This window comes from Xenia sp. Carnegie-2017, unplaced genomic scaffold (genome assembly GCF_021976095.1).
Source record: "Xenia sp. Carnegie-2017 unplaced genomic scaffold, XeniaSp_v1 HiC_scaffold_14, whole genome shotgun sequence".
In the NCBI taxonomy this organism is placed as follows: domain Eukaryota; kingdom Metazoa; phylum Cnidaria; class Anthozoa; order Malacalcyonacea; family Xeniidae; genus Xenia; species Xenia sp. Carnegie-2017.
The window spans coordinates 2,315,455-2,335,855 of NW_025813447.1; the positions used below are offsets into that span (position 1 = coordinate 2,315,455).

At 35.0% G+C, this 20,401-nt stretch overlaps 1 protein-coding gene and 2 long non-coding RNA genes across 3 annotated transcripts; all 3 read left to right on the forward strand.

The window, feature by feature from the left end:
- Nucleotides 1-1,293: 1,293 nt before the first annotated feature.
- On the forward strand, nt 1,294-3,998 carry LOC124434520. Its single transcript, XM_046984415.1, has 3 exons — nt 1,294-1,745; nt 2,689-2,962; nt 3,567-3,998. Exons 2-3 carry the CDS (start codon nt 2,702-2,704, stop codon nt 3,918-3,920), a joined length of 615 nt encoding a protein of 204 aa, XP_046840371.1. The 5' UTR covers nt 1,294-1,745; nt 2,689-2,701; the 3' UTR covers nt 3,921-3,998.
- Nucleotides 3,999-6,147: 2,149 nt separating this feature from the next.
- LOC124433780 lies at nt 6,148-8,451 on the forward strand. The gene is made up of 4 exons (XR_006944609.1): nt 6,148-6,198; nt 6,270-6,355; nt 7,234-7,489; nt 7,814-8,451. It is a non-coding gene; the product is annotated as an uncharacterized LOC124433780 (long non-coding RNA).
- Nucleotides 8,452-12,439: 3,988 nt separating this feature from the next.
- Nucleotides 12,440-14,876, forward strand: LOC124433779. The gene is made up of 3 exons (XR_006944608.1): nt 12,440-12,595; nt 13,049-13,224; nt 14,373-14,876. It is a non-coding gene; the product is annotated as an uncharacterized LOC124433779 (long non-coding RNA).
- Nucleotides 14,877-20,401: the final 5,525 nt, after the last annotated feature.

The following is a 20,401-nucleotide window of genomic DNA, read 5'->3' on the forward strand; positions in this document are numbered from 1 at the left end:
CGTAATATGATATGAATAAATTAATTACAATGAATAGGAATATGATTAAGTTACAAAATTATAAAATATTTACAAAAAAGGAGAAAAAAAAAAAAAAATTAAGTATTAAGAACTTATAACAAAAAATATTATTATAAAGTAAATATAGTGTTGTAGTGGTGAACTTGGATATTTAAATCGGGATTAGTTTTATTTACTTTATAATAATATTTTTTGTTATAAGTTCTTAATACTTTTTTTTTTCTCCTTTTGTAAATATTTTATAATTTTAACTTAATCATATTCCTATTCATTGTAATTATTTATTCATATCATATTATATATTACTTAACACTAACCATTCTGCACTGAAGATGGCATTCTGATAATGTCGAAACATGTTTGCTTTCAAAAAAATCGTCGTTTTTCTCAAGTGTTTTTTAACAAAAACAGTCCTTCTCAGGACTATACCAACCTGGACGATCTACATTTACAAACATGTAACGATACTCCCGGGTTCAAATCATTTACTTTGTTAATACATTCCTTGATTTATGTGCAATGTTTGCCAGGCATGCGATCTCGCGTGACTTCCACGTGACTTGCACATCAATCAAGGAACGTATTTACAGTTTTAGTAAATGGATTGCATAAAAAACCCAAACAGATTTCTCGGCCGTCTGTGGTTTTTAGTCCTTTACATTCACATTTCTGATACAGACAAAAATGTCTATTCGTTATTAACCAGTGTCTCAACCCAGCCCCGAGACAGACCCTCTCTAACAATTAAAACATTAATCAACATTATCAAACGATAACATAAATATGATTCATAAAGTTTTTATATGAGCAGTCAAGTTTTATCAGACAATTTTGAAAATAATGTTGTGTGCTAAGAAGCTCATCTTCATTTATTGAAGTGTAATGATTTGCCACCCCCACAGAGCAGGAAATAGATACGACAACACCTCGATCCCCCCTGGATGAGCTGAATTTCGTTCCGGGGGAGCAATTGGGGTTCTCTGATGGAAAATGCAATCGATACATGCTTTTTCTTAGGACTTTCACTAAATGGATTGGAGCATATCGCCACCTCCAAATGACATCCTCTGTAGACAATTTAATTTTTCTTTGTTATAGCAAGGAAAAGTTCACGTGCAGTTGTGACGTTTGCAAAAATATTTCCTCAAAAGCGTTTTCTGCAAAGGGTATTTTTTTACGATGATTTTGTTTGTAGCGCTTCTAACGACGTTTTATTTTACAAACGTGAAATTTGATCCCAATCTTGTTTATAACAAAACTTCAAGTTAGCGTGTAATGGGAGCACTTTTTCAGTAATATGAATTTGCATGTAATAACCAAAATACAAAGGATTGCATCACACATTATTAATATATTAATGCTTTATAATTTGACAAAATAAAGTTTCTTTATGATCACAAGTTCAATGTCAATCCAATTTGACGAAAAAACGAGTTCTTATTCAAACCTCTTGAACGGTGTTACCATGGTAATATTGACAAAAAGGAGATAATTACATTGAAATTCAAAGGAAAAATGGAATACTTTTCTATGCTTCGAGGGCAGACTTCGCAAGGTCCTGCTTCATCAACTCAGGAATATATCAACCAACCGGCCAATTAGCTATATAATTCGTTATTAAAGCCACATCATGCACTACAGTTTCACAATCATCGACAGAGAGAGCTTGGTGTTGCAACAAGCATCAAAATTATCAAGAAAGTCGGAGCTCAACAGAAAAAAAGGTACAGGAAAAAAATCGATAAATAGATTGTTGATTTCATCAACAAATGCCATAAAAAGGCGTTGTATTGATATGAACATGTTCATATGACGATCGTGGCTCGGTCGAAGTTATCATAAGATCATTTTAGATAAATGTGTTCAATGATAAAATGAGAAAAGTGCATGTGTTAAAGTACAAAACTTGACTGTAATATTTTCGCTATCGTCGAATGAAAATTTTCAAACAGTTATGATAAGATTATAATCACCACAAGCTGGTAAACCTCCTTATCACTGACTTTTTTTATAGAGTCAGTTAATAATATTTCTCTTGTATTCTTCTTTCTGTCGCCGTTTTTTTGCAAATGAAGATTTCATGATGAAATTTTTGGTAGGCATCTTTTACAGCACTGTATATGCATTGGCCAAATCGAAAGAAGTAAAAGAACTTTTATTCATTATGCACTACTGCAAGTTATCAGAACACGTCGGCAAGCGCGTCACGCAGCATTTGATGTTAAGAAAGTACAATATCTTTTTGTATAATTCCATATAGCGACATTTTCTATCCTTTGATGGCCGTTACTAGATACATTTAATTTTTCTTTTCACCTCATCTCACAGTCGTGACTGTACCGAATGCACACAATTTTATTACTTTGTCGCTGATAAAATAATGAAATTGTGTGCATTCAGTACAATCTAGAAAGTCGCCCGTGACATGTAGTAACAGTAAAATGGACAGCATTTATCTACAAACATGTATAACGACAATCCAAGATTGAAACCATTCACTTTTATACAGTAGCTTAACAGTATGACTAACTTGCAAGTGATGAATCAGAGTGCATACCTTGATAAAATTTTCATCAAGTATTTTTGATGACTATTGAACAGCGTATTTATCAATGGAATTGTGTTTTTGTGTTGTGCTTGTGGAAAAACTTTGTTCGTGCGTTATAGGAGAAGAAAGATTATGGCAAGGATAAAAGTTCTTTATGGAGTTATTTTGATGCAGATAATGATTGCATGTACTTGCCATGGTCTGGTCTCTATTAGACTTACACGTGTACACAAATACATCCCCATTTTCACAAGAAAACCATCAATGAAAGAACCGCCCACGACATTACCGCCCGGAAAGCCACTCGTAATTAGCCCTGTCAAAAACTCAAGTTACTGCAATGAATCAGAAATTATAGCTGCCATTTCGGAAGATGGTCGCAATAAACGTTCGGTAAGTCAACAACGACTATATGATTGCATTGCTCTATCGAAAACAGTTGCGTAGCTAGAACGTTAGTAAAGGGGGGGGGTGTGAATTATATTATATTCAGTTGTGTTCGACTGAATTCTTAAGAAAGCCAAATCACTTTCAAAAGACGTCAGTCGGGCACAACTGAATACATGAATAAACACCCTCCCGTCCCCGATTGTCGTTCTAGTTATGGCCGTAGCAACAGAATGCTAATTCAAGGGGGGGGAGGGTACATTCATATATTATTCAGTTGTGCTCGACTGACTTCTTTCGAAAGTGGTTTGGCTTTCTAAAAAAATCAATCGGGCACAATTGACTATCCCTCCCCTTCAATTAGCGTTCTAGTTATACGGCCCCAGCAACAACGAACAGGGATACAGTAGGATAAATGCTGAACAGAGCAGGGATACAGATAATACAGCAGGGAAAGGGGTAATCAATATTTTTGTAAAAGAAATGCCTTGGGGGATACATTTGAAAAGATTACATCCTTTTATCTTGAATAAAGACATCTGTATTCACATTGCATGACAAGCGTGTTTGCCAGATCCGAAGCAAAAAATTCTTCCTATTTTATGTGTAGATGGAACAATGGCCGTATCGATGCACATATCCAAGTTTTGTCAACCAACAGGGCAGCTATGTATTTTTGTATGATATTTTCAAGTGTTGTCAGCGATGTGAATTTCCAGCGTACGACAATTGCATCAAAAACAACCAACGTGCACCATCATGGCGATGCCCCAGTGAAGGAATTCATTGCATTTTCAAATGCGTCACAACGCATGGACCACAGAAAGTTGATTTAAGGGCTCGCATTGGCCGCATTGGTCGCATTGGCCGCATACAATTCCCCAGGTTGAAATGTGAAAGACTCGAAAAACGACCAAATGGAGAGACTTGTATACGTAGATTATGCATCAAGATGATAGTCTAAAATAGCAGTAAGGTATATATAGAGCATGCGCAAACAGGAATTCTCTAGAAGGAAAATAAAAGTCACGTGTCAACTTAATCATGACTATCGGTGAGAGCAAAATGTACTCGTAAGCCATCTAGATAAAAAGATTATTTCTTTGTTTGGTAAGAAAATACTGCATCAGTTTGCCTACCGAACAGAATGAAACAACAAATGTTGCAAGCGAATGTAAGCCCCATATTCATTTAAAACTTTTATAAGAAACAGCAAGTGCTATTCAAACCGAGTCTTCAATAATGCCGGGCAAAGTTAAGAAAAAACACAAAGGATGAACCAAAAATTGCATGTCGCTATGTCTAAATATGCGACGGCTAAAGGTGGCAAAACCATCGCATTTTATTTGAAGGTTTTCAATCGGGTGAAGGGAATTCTTTATCTGATCTTAATTGAAGATCTGCGTTTCTCTAAATTAAAGCATCTTACAGTTACTTTATGAAATTGGCATCTTTGCCACAGACTTAACCTTCAGTGTATGACGTGCAGTATGCATTGAAAGTGCAGAAGCTGTTCGCCCTGACTATATAAGCCTAGTTCACATATAGTCGTCAGAGTCGTTTCAGTCGTGCCAAAATTTCACAGACGACCCTTGCCACGGTATGAGAACATTACAGAGGAGACTGGGATGACCTCAAATGACTCACACGACTTAAACGACCTGGGTCACTTGGATAGAACTTTGCTCTATCAGGCAAACGAAACGACCGTTGAAAAATGCAAGCGACCTTTTTATGGCGCAAAACAATTTGAAGCAGCAAATAACTATAGCCAAAAGACTTTGTCTTTGACAAACAACAACCGCCATTTTTAAATGTTTCGCATAAAAATTACGAAGTCTCTCTGCAGCGCTAGTACGAATATTTGAGAAGTACAATAGCTTGAGTCGTCCCAGCAAGTCGTTTTGAAAAACAACATGAAACAACACGAAACGACTCGAATGTCTCAAACGACTTAATGAGAACCAGGCTTTAGGAGACCTGTTTCAAAAATGCAATAAAGACTTTATTTTCGAAATCAAAATCGAGAAATTAGGCGTTCCTTTAAAAATTAACGTCGATGAAAGGCCTGTCAAAGGCAATGTAGCCCTAAACATCCAGAAACGTACATCCTCGATGGTAGATTGAAAATCTTACAAGCTTATGATATTATATATACGTTGTAATCAACTTTTGTTTTGAAGCAAGCTTTCTTTTTGAAAGCTCGATTTTCATTCTTCGCTTTGCTATTGGATTGGATTCAGTTTCCCTTTGAGTTACGGTGCCCTGCTTCCATTCCAACAAACAAAATATTGGCTATTTGTTGCAATAAGATCTTTTCGCTTTGTTTTTTTGCAAGTACAATATTGACTTGCATGCATGAAGTCACTAATAGATAAATTGTGCGTCAAATTGTAAACAAGTAGCCGGTTGAAAGAAATATATGGATCGAGAGCTCGTAGTTTCTTTTTAGAGCTTGAATTTAATGTTTTCTGCATTTGTCTCTCCCTTTTGTCTACGCAAAAGATGTCTCTTTCTTTTGTCAATGCAAAAGGGCAGGTTTGTTCGTTTGAAGTCTAAATGTTTTTGTAACTGCAAGCACATTGAATATCGCCACTGACCGTGCTGTTTACTGTTAGCTGTTAGCCAACCAGCGAATTTCGTTGACGTGTTTTGATCACGTGACAGAGAGTTTATTTCAGAGGCAGCTACATTATAAAAGTTATTTTTCTTCTATCGATTTAGCTAATGGATACTGAAAGGTAGCGTGCTCACGTAAATGAAATACCTATTGAAAATTTCATAATGGAAATTATACTTCATCATGATGAAATTTTCTGTAGATATTTTTACAGCAACTTCAGCACGTCAACTGTATACATTAGCTAAATCGAGAGACAATAAAGAAGTTTTTATCTATGGTTTTTATAATGTATTTGTAAAAAAATCTCAGCAAGTAATCACAATTCATTAACGAGCCACGTCGCACATTTTATGCTGAGAAATTCGAAATTTATACTTTTTTAGGGAAACATATCAGGCCGGTTCGGAACAGAAGCCGAATGATTACTGCAAAGTGGAATGAATATACTTTTGACTTAGATACAAGTTTGCCTTCTAAGATCGCAGAGGAGCGAAGGTCTTGCTTCACCACTTCAACTGTATCAATTTTGTCCATTTTATCATACGTATTTGGCAAACCGGATGCCGAAGAAGGACTTAACAATGACTAATTTTTGACATGCATAGTGCAACTGATGAAGGTATTGAAATTCATTTAAACTCATGCAGTGAAAGCCACGTCATGCAATAAAGTTTTAATGATCAAACACAGAAGTCCACAGCTTTACTGCTGATATGAAAATTATCAAGACAATCGCCTGATGAGAACGAGAGCAAGAGTACAAAACACCAACATCGGTAAAGAAAAGTAATTAAATTAACTATAAGAATGTCAAAACTAACGCTTTTTTGACACGAGATTGTTCATTTGACAATCGTGACTTGTTATGTTCATATTAGTCTCAAAATGAGGAAAATGCATGCATTACACTACAAAAGTTTATTGCAACATGTTGGCGTTTGAGATGATTTTTAACTAGTTATGATTCGATTGGTCGCTACAAGTCAACCTAATTATCAATGATTCATTGTCAAGTTAATCATATTTCTGTTGGATCTTCTTTCTATCACTGTTTTTTAGTGAAGATTTCGAGATGATATTTTCAACAGGTATTTTTAAAGTTACTTGAGCACGCTAAATGTGTGCCCTTTAGCAAAAATCATAAGAAGAAAAATAAGTTTCGTAGAATGTTTCTAGAAAAATCTGAGCGTGATCAGAACCCGTTAATGCGAGCCACGTCACATGTAAAATTGGTGATAAAAAAGTGCATTTTTGTATAAGTTTATGTCTACTTGGAAGCGAAATTCTCTCACCTCTGACGGTCGTGACTACATATAATCACTTTGCACGACTTTATCTCATGAAGAAAAAATGAAATTGCATGTCTAACAGTACAAAGTTGGCAGTGAACAAAGCGCTAGTTGTTGAGTTATCATTAGATTGCAATCATGCACCACAAGTTAAACATCCTTATAGCAATGACTCAAGGCGAGTCTATGATATTTCCGTTGTGTCTTCTTTCTATCACTGTTTTTTTTTGTTTCATGAAGATTGTACGATGAAATTTTCATTATAGGTATTTTTTATAATAGCTGTGCTTGAACACTTCTGGCTTGACACTGTTCAGCCATTTTATATCAATGCAGTTTGTGTTATGGTGTTATGTTTCTTTTAGAAAAACTTTATTCATACGTTAAAAGATTACAGACAGCATGGAATGGATGAAAATCCTTTGCGGAGTTATTTTGATGCAGATAATGATGACGCATGCTTGGCTTGGCATGTGGCGAAAAATTCGTAGACATGTACACAAGCATATCTTGACAATAAAACCACAGCCAAGGCTAATTTACCCCGTCAAAAACTCAAGTTACTGCAGTGAATCAGAAATTATAGCTGTCATTTCAAAATACAGTCGCAACAAGCGCAAGGTATTGGTTATAAATGACATTGTGAGTTTGCTTTGCTCATTTGCAATAAAACCGACGTGTTTTTGTACAGACCGAGCCCGTAGGGCGAGGTAAGACGGAGGTTAGATATTTCTCAGTAAAGACCGAGAAAGCGAGGTTATTAAAAGGATTATTACGTAGCATTATTTGACCCGGCCAACCGGGCTGAAATTGCTCCATGTAATTGGCCCCTTTGGAAAATTTATGAAATGATAGTGTGGTTTATGAAGACATGTATATTGAAATCCAATGACAACCATTTTTTCTCAATCTAAAGCAGACAATTTTTCGTATTTTTATGTGTAGATGAAACAATGGCCGTATCAATGCTCGTATCCAAGCATTGTCAACCAAAAGGGCAGCTATGTATTTATGTATGATATTTACAAATGTTGTCAGCGATGTGAATTTCCAGCGTACGACAGTTGCATTAAAAAGAACCGGCGCTCTCCGTCATGGCGATGCCCCAGTGACGGAATTCATTGCATTGTTGAATGCATCATAACGTATGGACCACAGAAAACACGCATCATTAAAAAACCTCATTTCAGTTTCCGCCGTAGCAACAGAAAGGGTAGGAGGCACACAAGAAGAAAAGTCCCCAAGTTGAAATGTGAAAGACTTGAAAGACGACCAAATGGAAAACCTGTATACGTAGATTATGCATCAAGTTGATTGTGTAAGATACAAGTAAGGTTCATATAGAGCATGCGCAAGTCCTGAACCTTATGAAATTATATTACATATCAATTCGGTAAGCATCATACAAAATAATCAGCGATAGCCAAACCTTTAATAAATCTAACAGCACACTGTACCTTATGAAAATTTCAACATAACCAGTCATTACGCTGTGAAGTATTAAAGTAAAAGTTAAATACACTTTGAAACTTACAGAAAGATTCAAAAGGTATACAAGTCATTTAATACATGTTTGAACACTCCCTGACGTGTACAATTTGGTTAATTTTGACACTAATTTTATATTTGCCTCCTGGCGTATAACAATAATAATTATGATGGCTGAACTGTTCATACACTGAAGTTAATGAACAAACAGTTCTGTTTTCTTTCAAAACAAAGGCTCGTGCATAAATTCTTTTCCACATTGCTCTAAAAACCATGCTTTTGCGTATGGAACATGTGTTCATTTTATAATGAAATTTTACGATTAGCTGCTTGGAAATTTGAATATTGCCTAAGAAAATTTTCAATCATAAAATGTGTTGGTTATGTTACCCATACGGTGACAAAGTCGAGGGTTAACGCATTCATAACCAATAGAACAGCAACGTCCATTGTGGCTTCATACGTCATCTTCATACGTCATTTTCATACGTCATCCAGTAAAGTTTCAAATTCATTGTACAAACGACTGCATTTTTCTGAATTTTTTGCAATGTCTTGGTACTCCATTTATAAATCCACAAGTTTTTTTAGAAACACTAGAAAAAGTTTAATCAGTTTAAAATAAAAAACAATCCATATTTGTTTGAAATTTTCTCTTTTCATTTTGTCTGTCTATAAGAGCTAGTTTTTACGGCATGTTCTCAACGCAATAATAATATTAATCATAAATATCGATTTTATAAATACAGGTAAACTTCATTAGAATCTATTTCTAGATAAAGTGCATGTTGTTTGTATCTAAATAAACGCCGGTCTAGTCTTCGTTAAACTCTTTTAACTTTTCCTCATGTTCGAAATTTGGAATAATTCGGCCATTTCATAAAAGCAAAAGAAAAATGAACTGCATGATCAAAAATCCTCACCGAAGCATCATTTCAATTCATACGATTACATGTTACCTATATAATGATTTGTTCATCCTCCCTCCCCTAGTCTCAGTTTGTTCCTAGCAACTGTTTATGTTTGAAAAATACTAAGTTGACTAACCACTTTGTCTGTTAGTTCCATTAATGAATTTATTTGTCGTCTTTTCATTACTTGGTATTGTTCCATGTCAGCAGATTCATAAAAAATGAGTACACTCAACAGAATGGAAAAATAGTTTGATAGCTTAAGAAAAATGATAAAATATATTTCATTCTGGTCATAAAAAGTCAAAAATTTCGTTTTGCTTTCTTTCATACTTATATATATATTCATATAGAAATACAGAATTCGATTGTTGTCATAAGGAAACATGCACCTATTCCATTTTCAGAACAGATTTCGGTCTTTTCGCAAAGGAAATTGCCAAACTACTAGTTAACAAATAACAGCATAAAAAATGGCAACGTAAAAAAGCTTGGATGGTGTGTTTAGTATTTGCGATTTGACGCATTATTGTCGCGTGCCTGCATTGAAAAAAGATGGAAACACCCAAAAAAAGTATAGTCGTCAAATATACGTAATTGATGGCTTAAATCACGTAATACTTATAACATTATATTTGTTTTACTTTCACTTTTGTAATGGCTATGCCTATCACAAGCACAGGAAGTGACTAAGTGAAAACAGTAAATGGAAGGAGTATATAGCAAAGGATTTTGTATGATTGTTTAATACACGCCTTGTTACTCTTAATATTTGTAATCTAATTAAGTTTATACAACGTAGTTCTATACTTAAAGATGTATTATAGCATGGATTTTGTTCACGGACTAATCTGGAAATAGGAATATCGCTCAATTCTTAAACTAACTTTCTCAATTTTATATTTATGTAGGAATCAGTGGAGAATTTTATTGCTCTTTTTAGGATATTATTGTTAATGCAAAGAAAGATTTTGTATATGCATTATCAATCAATTAAAAATTTCAAGCAGATGGTTTCGCTTATTTTTGTATTTATAATTATCAGCAAAATAAACAACGCAAAATATTTGTCTGTTCCATCATGTTAACTTGCATAAACTATTAAATTTCATAGACTATTGAATTTCCTTTTTTAGTAAAAGATAACCAGACTATTGTAGTAATATATTTTTTCCTATATCTTCCTTCAAAGCTCTTCCGACCTACAATGATGCGTCTACTGAAAGATCGTATTTAAATAAGAATTTATCATATGAAAGACATACGTCATTCATGTGCATGTTGGTTTGTGATTAACCCTTTTTGAAGTAACTTGTGTTTGGCCTTTTTCATATGATGACGTCATGTTCTCGTCACATGGTATGATTATATGACATAAACAAATTTATTTACATAAAGAATAGTAAATTTCGGAAATATGTACACGAACATTCAGCTTATAAACCAAAGATGAAAATGTTTTTTTAGTTTTTCAATTTTGGTACCATTTTAAGCCCTCAAGAATAATTCGTTAGACGTAATTGACAAAAGTTATAAAATAAGGCATAGATAGAAATGGCGAAAACACGGCACAAAAACTTTGGTTTTGGAAGCTTAGCAGTTAGCATTGTCGAAGGCATTAGCTTAATGTCATGAAACTTCTTCAATTTCAAAAGCAAATGCCATATGTGAAAGCTATTTCAAATAAGCTTCGAAGCAACATAATTCTCATCATAATTTTATTTATTATTTCTTTGGTTATCCTGTTGTATTAAATACTGGATGTAAAACAACGTATTTCACTTTATGCAGGCCTCGTGCGTTAAGGAATTTAAAGCGATGAACATTTTTCAACTGCTCGGTTTTTTTAAATACACCTTGTATATATTTCTGCACATATTTTTATCACAATTTATACATATGACAGATATGAAACTGTGCACGTTTTAATAAATGCCATTCATGGTCAAAAAAGAATGTGTTTTAACAACATGCGTGACACGAGGTAATCAGTAATTTTTCTTCATGCTCAAAATTGGTACAATGTTGCTTAAGATATTTCATCGGATTTTTTATCTAATATATGCATTGGTTAAATGTGCAATGAACGTTTTTGTTTTCTTGCTCCTTTCATATGAAAGACTGTTTTCAAGTTAAATGTCAGATTTCAAAGTGTTCTAATTAACATTTCTGACGTGTTCACATAAAGATATTTTTTAAATTAGAAGTACAGGACTACAGGATGAGGAAGTTCTTTGTTTTCTTTCCGTAAACATAACAAGTATTACTTTTTTGTGCCAGTTGTCGTCTGAAAGGTCACATTGACATCGAATTGTAGTGTTCTAGTAATATTCCCACCATGCATCGTAATTTCTTGAAATGTTTATGTCTATATGTATATTTGTTAGGGTTCTATTACAAAACGATGAAATATCTTGTTCGGGCAATATCTGTAAATTATAAAAGAAAGACTTGGTTATGGTTACTAACTTACACATAGCTCTGAACAGCGTATTTGTCATGCATGGTGAATGACGATTGAATAGTTCTTAAAATTAATTCAACTGATTTTATGGTTATCTTTATTTGTACAGCTATGATTTCAAGTCAACAGTTCTTTTACGTGTTGCATATAAAGACAGTTAAAGACTGATCATACGTCAAAGATACATATATAAATGTGTTAAAAAATACAATGAAGTGCAATGCATGTGAACAAAAACCTTTGACACTACAACTAGCCTGTTGTCACCAGCTGTCACTGATGGCTTTCTTTCTTTATTTTTATTTAGTAACCGAAACTCTAGATAATCTATAGAAGCCCATTTGCAGATCTGCTTCTGCCTTCCCAACAAAGGCTTACACTCTCTTCAAATACGCACCAAAACTTAACCGTCTTCGCTACACATTTCCTCCTTTCCATTCAAGGGCAAGACTTTCTAAATCTTGAGTCTTTTATTATTTATCATTTCTAGTGTCTTAGAACACTTGAGATCAGGTATTTATCACTTCAAGAGTCTTAGAACACTTTGAAATCTGACATTTAACTTGAAAACAGTCTTGGAAATAGCAAGAAAACAAAAACGTTAATTGCACATTAACCAATGCATATATTATGTCCATTTATTGTGTTTGCTAAACCGGATGCCAAAGCTGACTTTTTTTATATATGTATATGTGCAAATAAGGGAGCTTCGAGTATATTCAACATCCCCTTGTCAAAGCCAAGTCGCAATTATCGACGCACACAAGTTTTCCTACTGTTGTATTTAACTGTAGCGTTATCAAGAAAGTCAACTTATCAGAACGTGAGCCTGGAAACGCGAAATTAATCAGAATCGGAAAAAAGGTAGCTAATACCACCTCGTGTTGAACTAGCATGTTTCAGTATAAAGTTAAAGGTAGTGAATCGAAATAACCATCTTGGATAACATTATTTTACAAAGAAATGAAGCAATTGCGTGCATCACAGTATAAATTTGATGGCAACACGTGTAGTTCGTCCAATTTAAAGTTTTTAAGCAGTTATGATTAGATTAATCAGCGCAAGTAAAATTAGTCCGTTATCAATGACTCATGTCGAGTTAATGATATTTCTGTTGGGTCTTCTTTTTATCACTATTACCTTTTTGCAAGTGAAGATTTTAAACACCACAAGCACAACTGTATTCATAACCGGATGCCAAAGCTGACTTTTACAAGATTTCAAACACCACAAGCACAACTATACTCGTCAAACATTCAGGCAAATTTGTGTTATTGTGCCGTGCCGATTAAGAAACACTTTTTTTATTTGTTACAGAAAGCTTAGAAACCATGAGAGGGATGAAAGTTCTTGGATTTTCGTTGATGCTGACAACATTAACACATGCCTCACCTCGAAAGCCATTCATAATTTCCCCCGTCAAAGATTCAAGATACTGCAGTGAGTCAAAGATAATAGCTGCCATTTCGAAACAAGGTCGAAAGAAACGCGCGGTAGGTTCTTGTAATGGCACGGTGATTGTGGGATATTGCATTCTTTATAGCATAGCAATGAAATCTTCGTAGCTAGGTTAGTTTCCTTTTTTAAGGTCTTTGTTTGTTTAGTTAATTCTTTTCTTTTGTTGTAACGTACGAGAACTTGAAACGAGGTTCAAATTAACGAAGAGTATTAGTGAACCAGCTGAGGAGCGGTTCCTCGATAGTGATTTGCTTTGCTTTTTCTAAATCTAACAGTCATATCTTAGAAATATATAAGTGCATTTGGCTTATATATATTATCTCAACTCATCTATTCGAGCATTAACTGTCGAGGAATTCGCTACTCAGCTGGTTCACTAACACTCTATGTTTTTAACCTTTTATTTATTTTACAAACAACAGGTACAATACACACTGGAGTATTTTTACGCTCTCTGAGTTAGACTTAATTATTCACATTTATTTACATTAACGGAACTTATTTAACTTAATTATAGATAAAAAATTTACAACTACTGCAAAACATAAGTCGAGCTTTACTTTTACGTCATTTGCTGTTTTCATTCTTTCATCGCGTTTCAAGTTCTTACTCGTTGCAACAAAAAAGAATTAAATAAGAAAAGAAAGACCTTACAAAACGTACTTAAGACAAAGAAATGTTAACTATTAACAGGGAACTACCTAGTTGCGATATTTTCATTGCTATGCTTAAAAGAATGCAATATTCCACACTAACAGTAACCACTACATACGTTTCTCATATACTTACTAATCAAGTCAATTTTTTTCAATCGCGAGAGGGTTTAGAGTTGCGTATGACGTAATAACGTGCATACAATATTCCAGCTAGGATCCTTCAACTAAGATCAGAGAATAGCCAATCCTAGTTGTGCGTCATTAAAACCTAAGCACTTAATTGACATATTGCATCTTATAGAACTTAGAACAGTATGCTCACAGTTCACAAATGTTGTGAAAACTGCCATAAGAAATTTTAGTCGTGCATGATTTATATGGCAATAAAATATCAGATTGGCGATTAATGAAAAAAAGTACCGTTTCACATTGAACAATTAATAAAGGCATCTTTAATTATATCCAATGATTCAATGATAACCATATTTGCTCAATCGAAACAGAAAATTCTTTCTATTATGACGCAGACAAATCGATGGCCATACGATTGCGCACATCCAAGCATTGTCAACCAAAAGGGCAGCTATGTATTTATGTATGATATTTACACCTGTTGCAAGCGGTGTGAATTTCCAGCGTACAACAATTGCATGAAAAAGAACCTCCGCTCTTCGTCATGGCGATGCCCCAGTGAAGGCATCCATTGCATAGTTCGATGCATCAAAAAATATGGACCACAGGAAACTAAGATCATAAGAAATAACTGTAGCAGAAGACGTCGCACATTTAGGTCCCGGCGTCGCAAACTCTTTTTCCGACGTCGCAAATTCTTTTTCCGACGTCGCAGATCCTTTGTCCGGCCCCCTGCGTCAAAATGTGAAAGAGTTGAAAGACGACCAAATGGCAAAACCTGTATACGTAGATTGTGCATCAAGTTGATAGTGTAACTGTTTAAGATAAATGTGAGGAATCGAGCATAGGCAAGTAGCAGTTTTCTTGAAAGAAAATAAAAATCAAATCTCGACTTTAAACTATGTGCTTATCAAAAGTCTTTGCCTGGTTGCACGCCAATATAAGCCCTATTATGTTGCAAAACCTTGAAATAAAGATTTCACGAAGGCTATAGGCTGACTGAGTTATCAATGAGCCAGCTAGGTTGTCAAAATAGACAAAAGTACTTAAAGTAACAACGTCGATATTGGCGGATTTTAGGTGCTTATAATCATCCTGAGATTCGCACTCTGACAAGCAGAGACGAATCGTCGCAATTCGTCTTTTGCAAAAACCCAGTACTTTTTTCCACATATTTTTATATACTTCCCGATAGTTGTCAGAAAAATTTTCGAAAAAAGGAACTTTTGTTTTTCTTCGCAAAATCCCTCTGAAATTTTTTTTAAGAAATTTCTCTCGAATTGAATTTCCATCAAACTCCTTCCAGTATGGTCGGAATTTTCATCTGGGTGATGGTTTTAGGCTTTTAGCGACGATGGCGAGAAACAATGATAGAAACACCAAACATTATTTCACCATTGTGTGGCATCATTTTACTTACAGTTCTAAACTTCACAAACTACTTTGCAAAATCAACTTCTGCAATTAAATCGAAGTGAAGCGATTGTAATGGGCGCAACGATTCTTGGGAAGGTTTTGAATCGTGTGCAATGAAGAGTTGAAGACGCATACTTATACTTGTGAAAATCACCGTTGTAGAAGTGAAATTAATATATTATATAAAGTCATGGATTTTCCCCATCTTATTGAAAGTCGAACCTTTTGCGACTAAACTATAGATGAGATAGCAATCTTCGTTCGAGATTCAATATAAAACAATATCCAATTTTAAGATGGTGTGGGTCCCCCAGTAAGGCAGTGATACACATTATTAATATATTAATGCTTCATAATCTGACAAACTAAAGTTTCTTTATCATCACAAGTTTAATTTCTATACAATTTGAAGAAAAAAAATTAAGTCAAGATGCAGCCCACCTTCTCCGCATATTGCATACATTGACGTAGTTTCTTCGCAGGAAACTCCGTTGATATCAAGTTTTATCAACGGTTTAAAGCTGGGAGTCCAATGACGTTCGAGTATTATGAATAATCACACGAGTGAAAACTGTATAAGTCGTTATTAATAACATCATAATAACATTGCAAAGAGGACAACGTTCGAGGCAAGTTAGAGTGGTTTTAACGGGAGTGATGCTTTCGTTTCGACGTAAAACGCGGAAATTTTCAATTTCCTCTCAAAGAGCAGAGAGACTTGTTCCTGAATGGGACGGAGTGAAATTCGAAACAGGTACACAAAATGTTATTTTACGCAAATTCATAATAATTTTGTACATAATGTATTGTTTTATCAAAACATGGGCTTAATTTGTATAAATGCAGAAATTCAACCAAAAGCCGTTCAACAAATATTGCTATATTTTTTACAAGGGCAAAAACGACATACGACATAAGCAAAATGCTACTTATATGTTTAACTTTGTTTTCGACGCTTTTACCAAGTTTGCATTGTTCATTTGTATAACATGGAAGAGTGTGAATATGAATTATTTCAGTATTAAAGAAAACGAGATTTTCAAAGTGTGTTCACACAAACGAACGTTTCCGTAAAAAAACTTGTACAATTTAGGCCGTTTCAATTCAGGAAATCAAACTCTTAATCCAGTTCACATTCGTCTCTGACTCTATTTCTCAAAAATACACATGTCGCTCGTTTTTTTTATCATAGCTATGTTTTATCCAATGTTTTGTTAATGATACATGCAGGAAAGTGATGATAAAATCGTTGCAGGACAACACATCCTTTAATTTAAAGTGGGCGTGGTTTTTATCGATTCAAGCGGTGAATTTCATTCGAAGATTAGAGTGTAGAACGAGTTTCGGAAATTGACGTTCGCACTTCATCGTTATCTCCGACAAAAAACAACAATCAATACGAAAGGTGATTGGCCCATTCCCGAATGTTATAAAATTAGCAATTATAAAGCAATAAGACCGAATCCAAAATATAGCATCATGCGCGCGCAAGTACATGCTGTCAACGAGGTGATGCACTGATACTCAGGCGGCGTGTAATCAACTGCCTTACATTTGAAGAACCAGCAACACGGTGGCCAAACCGGGAGTTTTGGTCCTGTAATACATTGTTTTTGCGGCAAGTTAACACAGAAAAATTTCTATAGCAGGACCAGACTGGCTATACCCGGATTGTCTGTAATAGGTTTTAATTAGCTGCACATGTCAAAGCTGTGAGTTATCTTTTTACTTACGGCTTTGCGAGAGTCTTAGCTACTGCGTCGTTAATAATTTAACGTTAGCGGGTTCCTCGTCGCCGAACTCGTGCGACTAAATAAACAAAGGATTGATTGTTTATCTGACCGATTCAATGCAACTCGACATTATATACTTTCTAACTTGGAGTTGAAAAATCGAGCCCCGCTTACAGACTTGTCACTGAGCTACCCAACCACTTTCATTAATGAATGAGCCTTCGAACGAGCCCACAAAGCCATAAAATGGCATAATCAAGCCCAGCGTCCTTTTGAGCCAACATATTTAAAAGCGCATTATGCTGAGAATTTTATTCTCGCATTAGTACCTATGCGCTACGGGTTGTGAATGATTTTGAAATTTTAAAAGTGAACATCTGTCCTCTTTTGTGTAATTGTTTTTTTCGTCACCAAGATACAGCATCGGCAATTTAGCAACGTATATCAGTGGCAACATTGTTAAGACAACCAGACGGAGTCATAATTAGGCCACAAATTCGAAATTTTCCCTGTAGCATTAATTTTCAACTGCTTTCGAGCTACACAAAAAAACAACGAGCGGCAAAATGGCCTGTTGCCGAGTGCTCAAGAAGCGAGTCAAAGTGAAAGTTGTCACAGAGGACAACATTGAGGAATCAGAAGCGGCAGGTTTGTGGATGTCTAAGAATCATATTTAAAAAGAAAATGAAGACGTCTTGAATTTAGCATAAGCAGATTACTGTTTCAAGAAGTTTTTATAAGAAACTTTAAGTCTTAGAACATTCATTTGAGCTACTTACAAACGTAATTTATTATCACAACGATCGTAGCTAAGTCTTATATGAGAGCACAAATACAGCTGCGCGCATGTGGGAGGATGTTCACAAGCGCATACGTACGAGGAAATCAATTTCGAACACAATACGTTAATCGATTCTTTCCTTGATGTTGTGACATTGTGCAATAAAATGTAATTGATATTAAATAATCTGCTTGTCACACATCGAATGATGGGGAAGAGTAAGTAAGCTCAAGAGTTTCCTCCGCAAGTGTGTTCCTTCTCGAAACATTTCTAACAAACTAGCTTTTCGCAGCAGGACATTAGCAAATGTTCTTGCTTTGATTAGCGCTAACTTGTTTGCTCTAAATAATTTAAAGTGTCCTTTCTGTCGGAAATAATACTTCTGTTTGATCATTTTCAAAGTCGATACCATGTGTCTCGACTTAAGTATAGAAAATGAAAAATTTCTGGCCTTTCATCAATGACTTTAAAAATCCTTCTGCAACTAATATTTTTTAAAACTTTCAACACATCATTAATGAAAATTTGCATCATGACAAATTGCTTGTCTACACAAATCCACATATCAAGAAGAAAGTCGTCATGGTGGTAATTCCTGCAAGGGAAGCATGCAGTTACCTTGAATAGAAAAGCAAACATTTGACACCTCTACCATCGAGTTCTCGTCTAATGTATGGAGATCAGTCGTATCCAAGATGGTCTCTTGCATCTGTGTTCTGTGTTTTGAGCTTTGAATCCATGATTTTAGCAATCAGTCGGACCTCACTCGTAAGTGTTTAACAACGGAGTTGGACCTCCTTAAATTTTAAATTAATATCTCTTATTATACTGGTTTCCCAACAAAACGAAAAACTTTTCATCCAAGTGGCCACGTTGCACGGTCGTTTGGCTGTACACAGCTTCTTTACGATACGATAAAGCTCAATATTAAAATATTGTACAATAACCAATCATGAAAGTGGATTGGATATCATGGTTGATACCATTACTAGGGATCGTCCATTCATGTAGTGGACATGCAGAGAAAGGGGTCCTGCGAATGATATTTTGGAAACTAATTTTGGCTCCCTAAGATAGGACTATGCACGTTTATAGTTTACCTAGGCAGGCTAAGATAACAGAAATCAGTAAGCTTAGCTCAATTAATTAAACATTGGTTTCTATTATATATTAAAGATGCCTTTCGCCTAAGTTGAAAGGCTACAAGATGTGCTGACTTGAAGGCTGAAGCAGCTAATAACATTTCCACGAAGGAGAAAGGGGGGGTATCCAAATATTGTACTTGTGTATGTAAATTCGCAAAATTTCGAGTACGCAACAAACACATGAACCCGGGGACGTACATTGCGAGATAATTTATGTAAATATTTATATAATCAAATATGCAGAACGTGCATGCCGGAGTGCCACATAGGGCGCAACTATTTCAACGTCGAACTTTGAATTGTTTTACATATATTATTCTCTGCCCATCAGGATCAGAACTTTTGATTTGGCGGTGGGCATTGGTAGAATCCTTATTTCCTTATAGGAATAATCTTTATGTTAGACAAAACAAGAGATTACGGACTTCCTATACCTTGCACAAATCAACATGGCTGAACGATTTAAAAGATTAAAAAAATGGTTTGCCAGAAGTATTCTCGGCCAACCTATCGACGAAGATGAGTTTGATGTTGAACCAGGTTTGCTATTATGCAACTTAATAATAATCGAAGCGATTATACGTTTACATTCTAGTTGGAAATGTTTCGTTTCTATTTCCAAATGATGAATTGCTGTGTATTATTATGCTTTTATCTGTAATATGAGATAGTTATTGTCACGGAATGCAGATATTCGGGGCGTGTAGATATCATCAAAGATCTATAATTTGGCTTTCCTCTGAAGGAAATCGTACTTGTGCTTAAGCTATTGCTCTATTTCATGACTAGTTATAGCGTATGCAGCAATATTTTTTATGTATATGATACACACAGGTTTTAAAATATTGCACAGATGCTTTAAAGTTCAAGCTAGGCGACCGAAAGCATCAACTCATCAATATTTCTCAAACAAATGGCGTTTCAATCCAAAGTACTTCTATTGTGTGAAAGTGAAATGTTGTTTTAGAATTAATCATAGCGCCAGTAATTTTGAATGTATTTTGATGTAAAATATCGCAGTTATGTGTACAAAATTCGTATACTTTAAGTGTACTAAACGCCAATGATCGGCATAGTGCAATAGCTCAAGACAATACCGTGCATCCAGCACTTGTGAGAGTGATATGATGTTTGAATGTTGTATACTTTCAATATGACCAATTTTCCTAGCGAATTGGTTGGAATCTATGCAATATACGATTTTAATATACTTTTGAAGGCTAGGAGAGCTGCATTTTTAACGACAAACAGTTTTTCTTGTATCCATATGGTGTAAATTGCCCGCCGTGTTTCACTAACGAGTATTCCTTTTCGCCGCTAATCAGCTAATGATTTATGTATGTGCATAA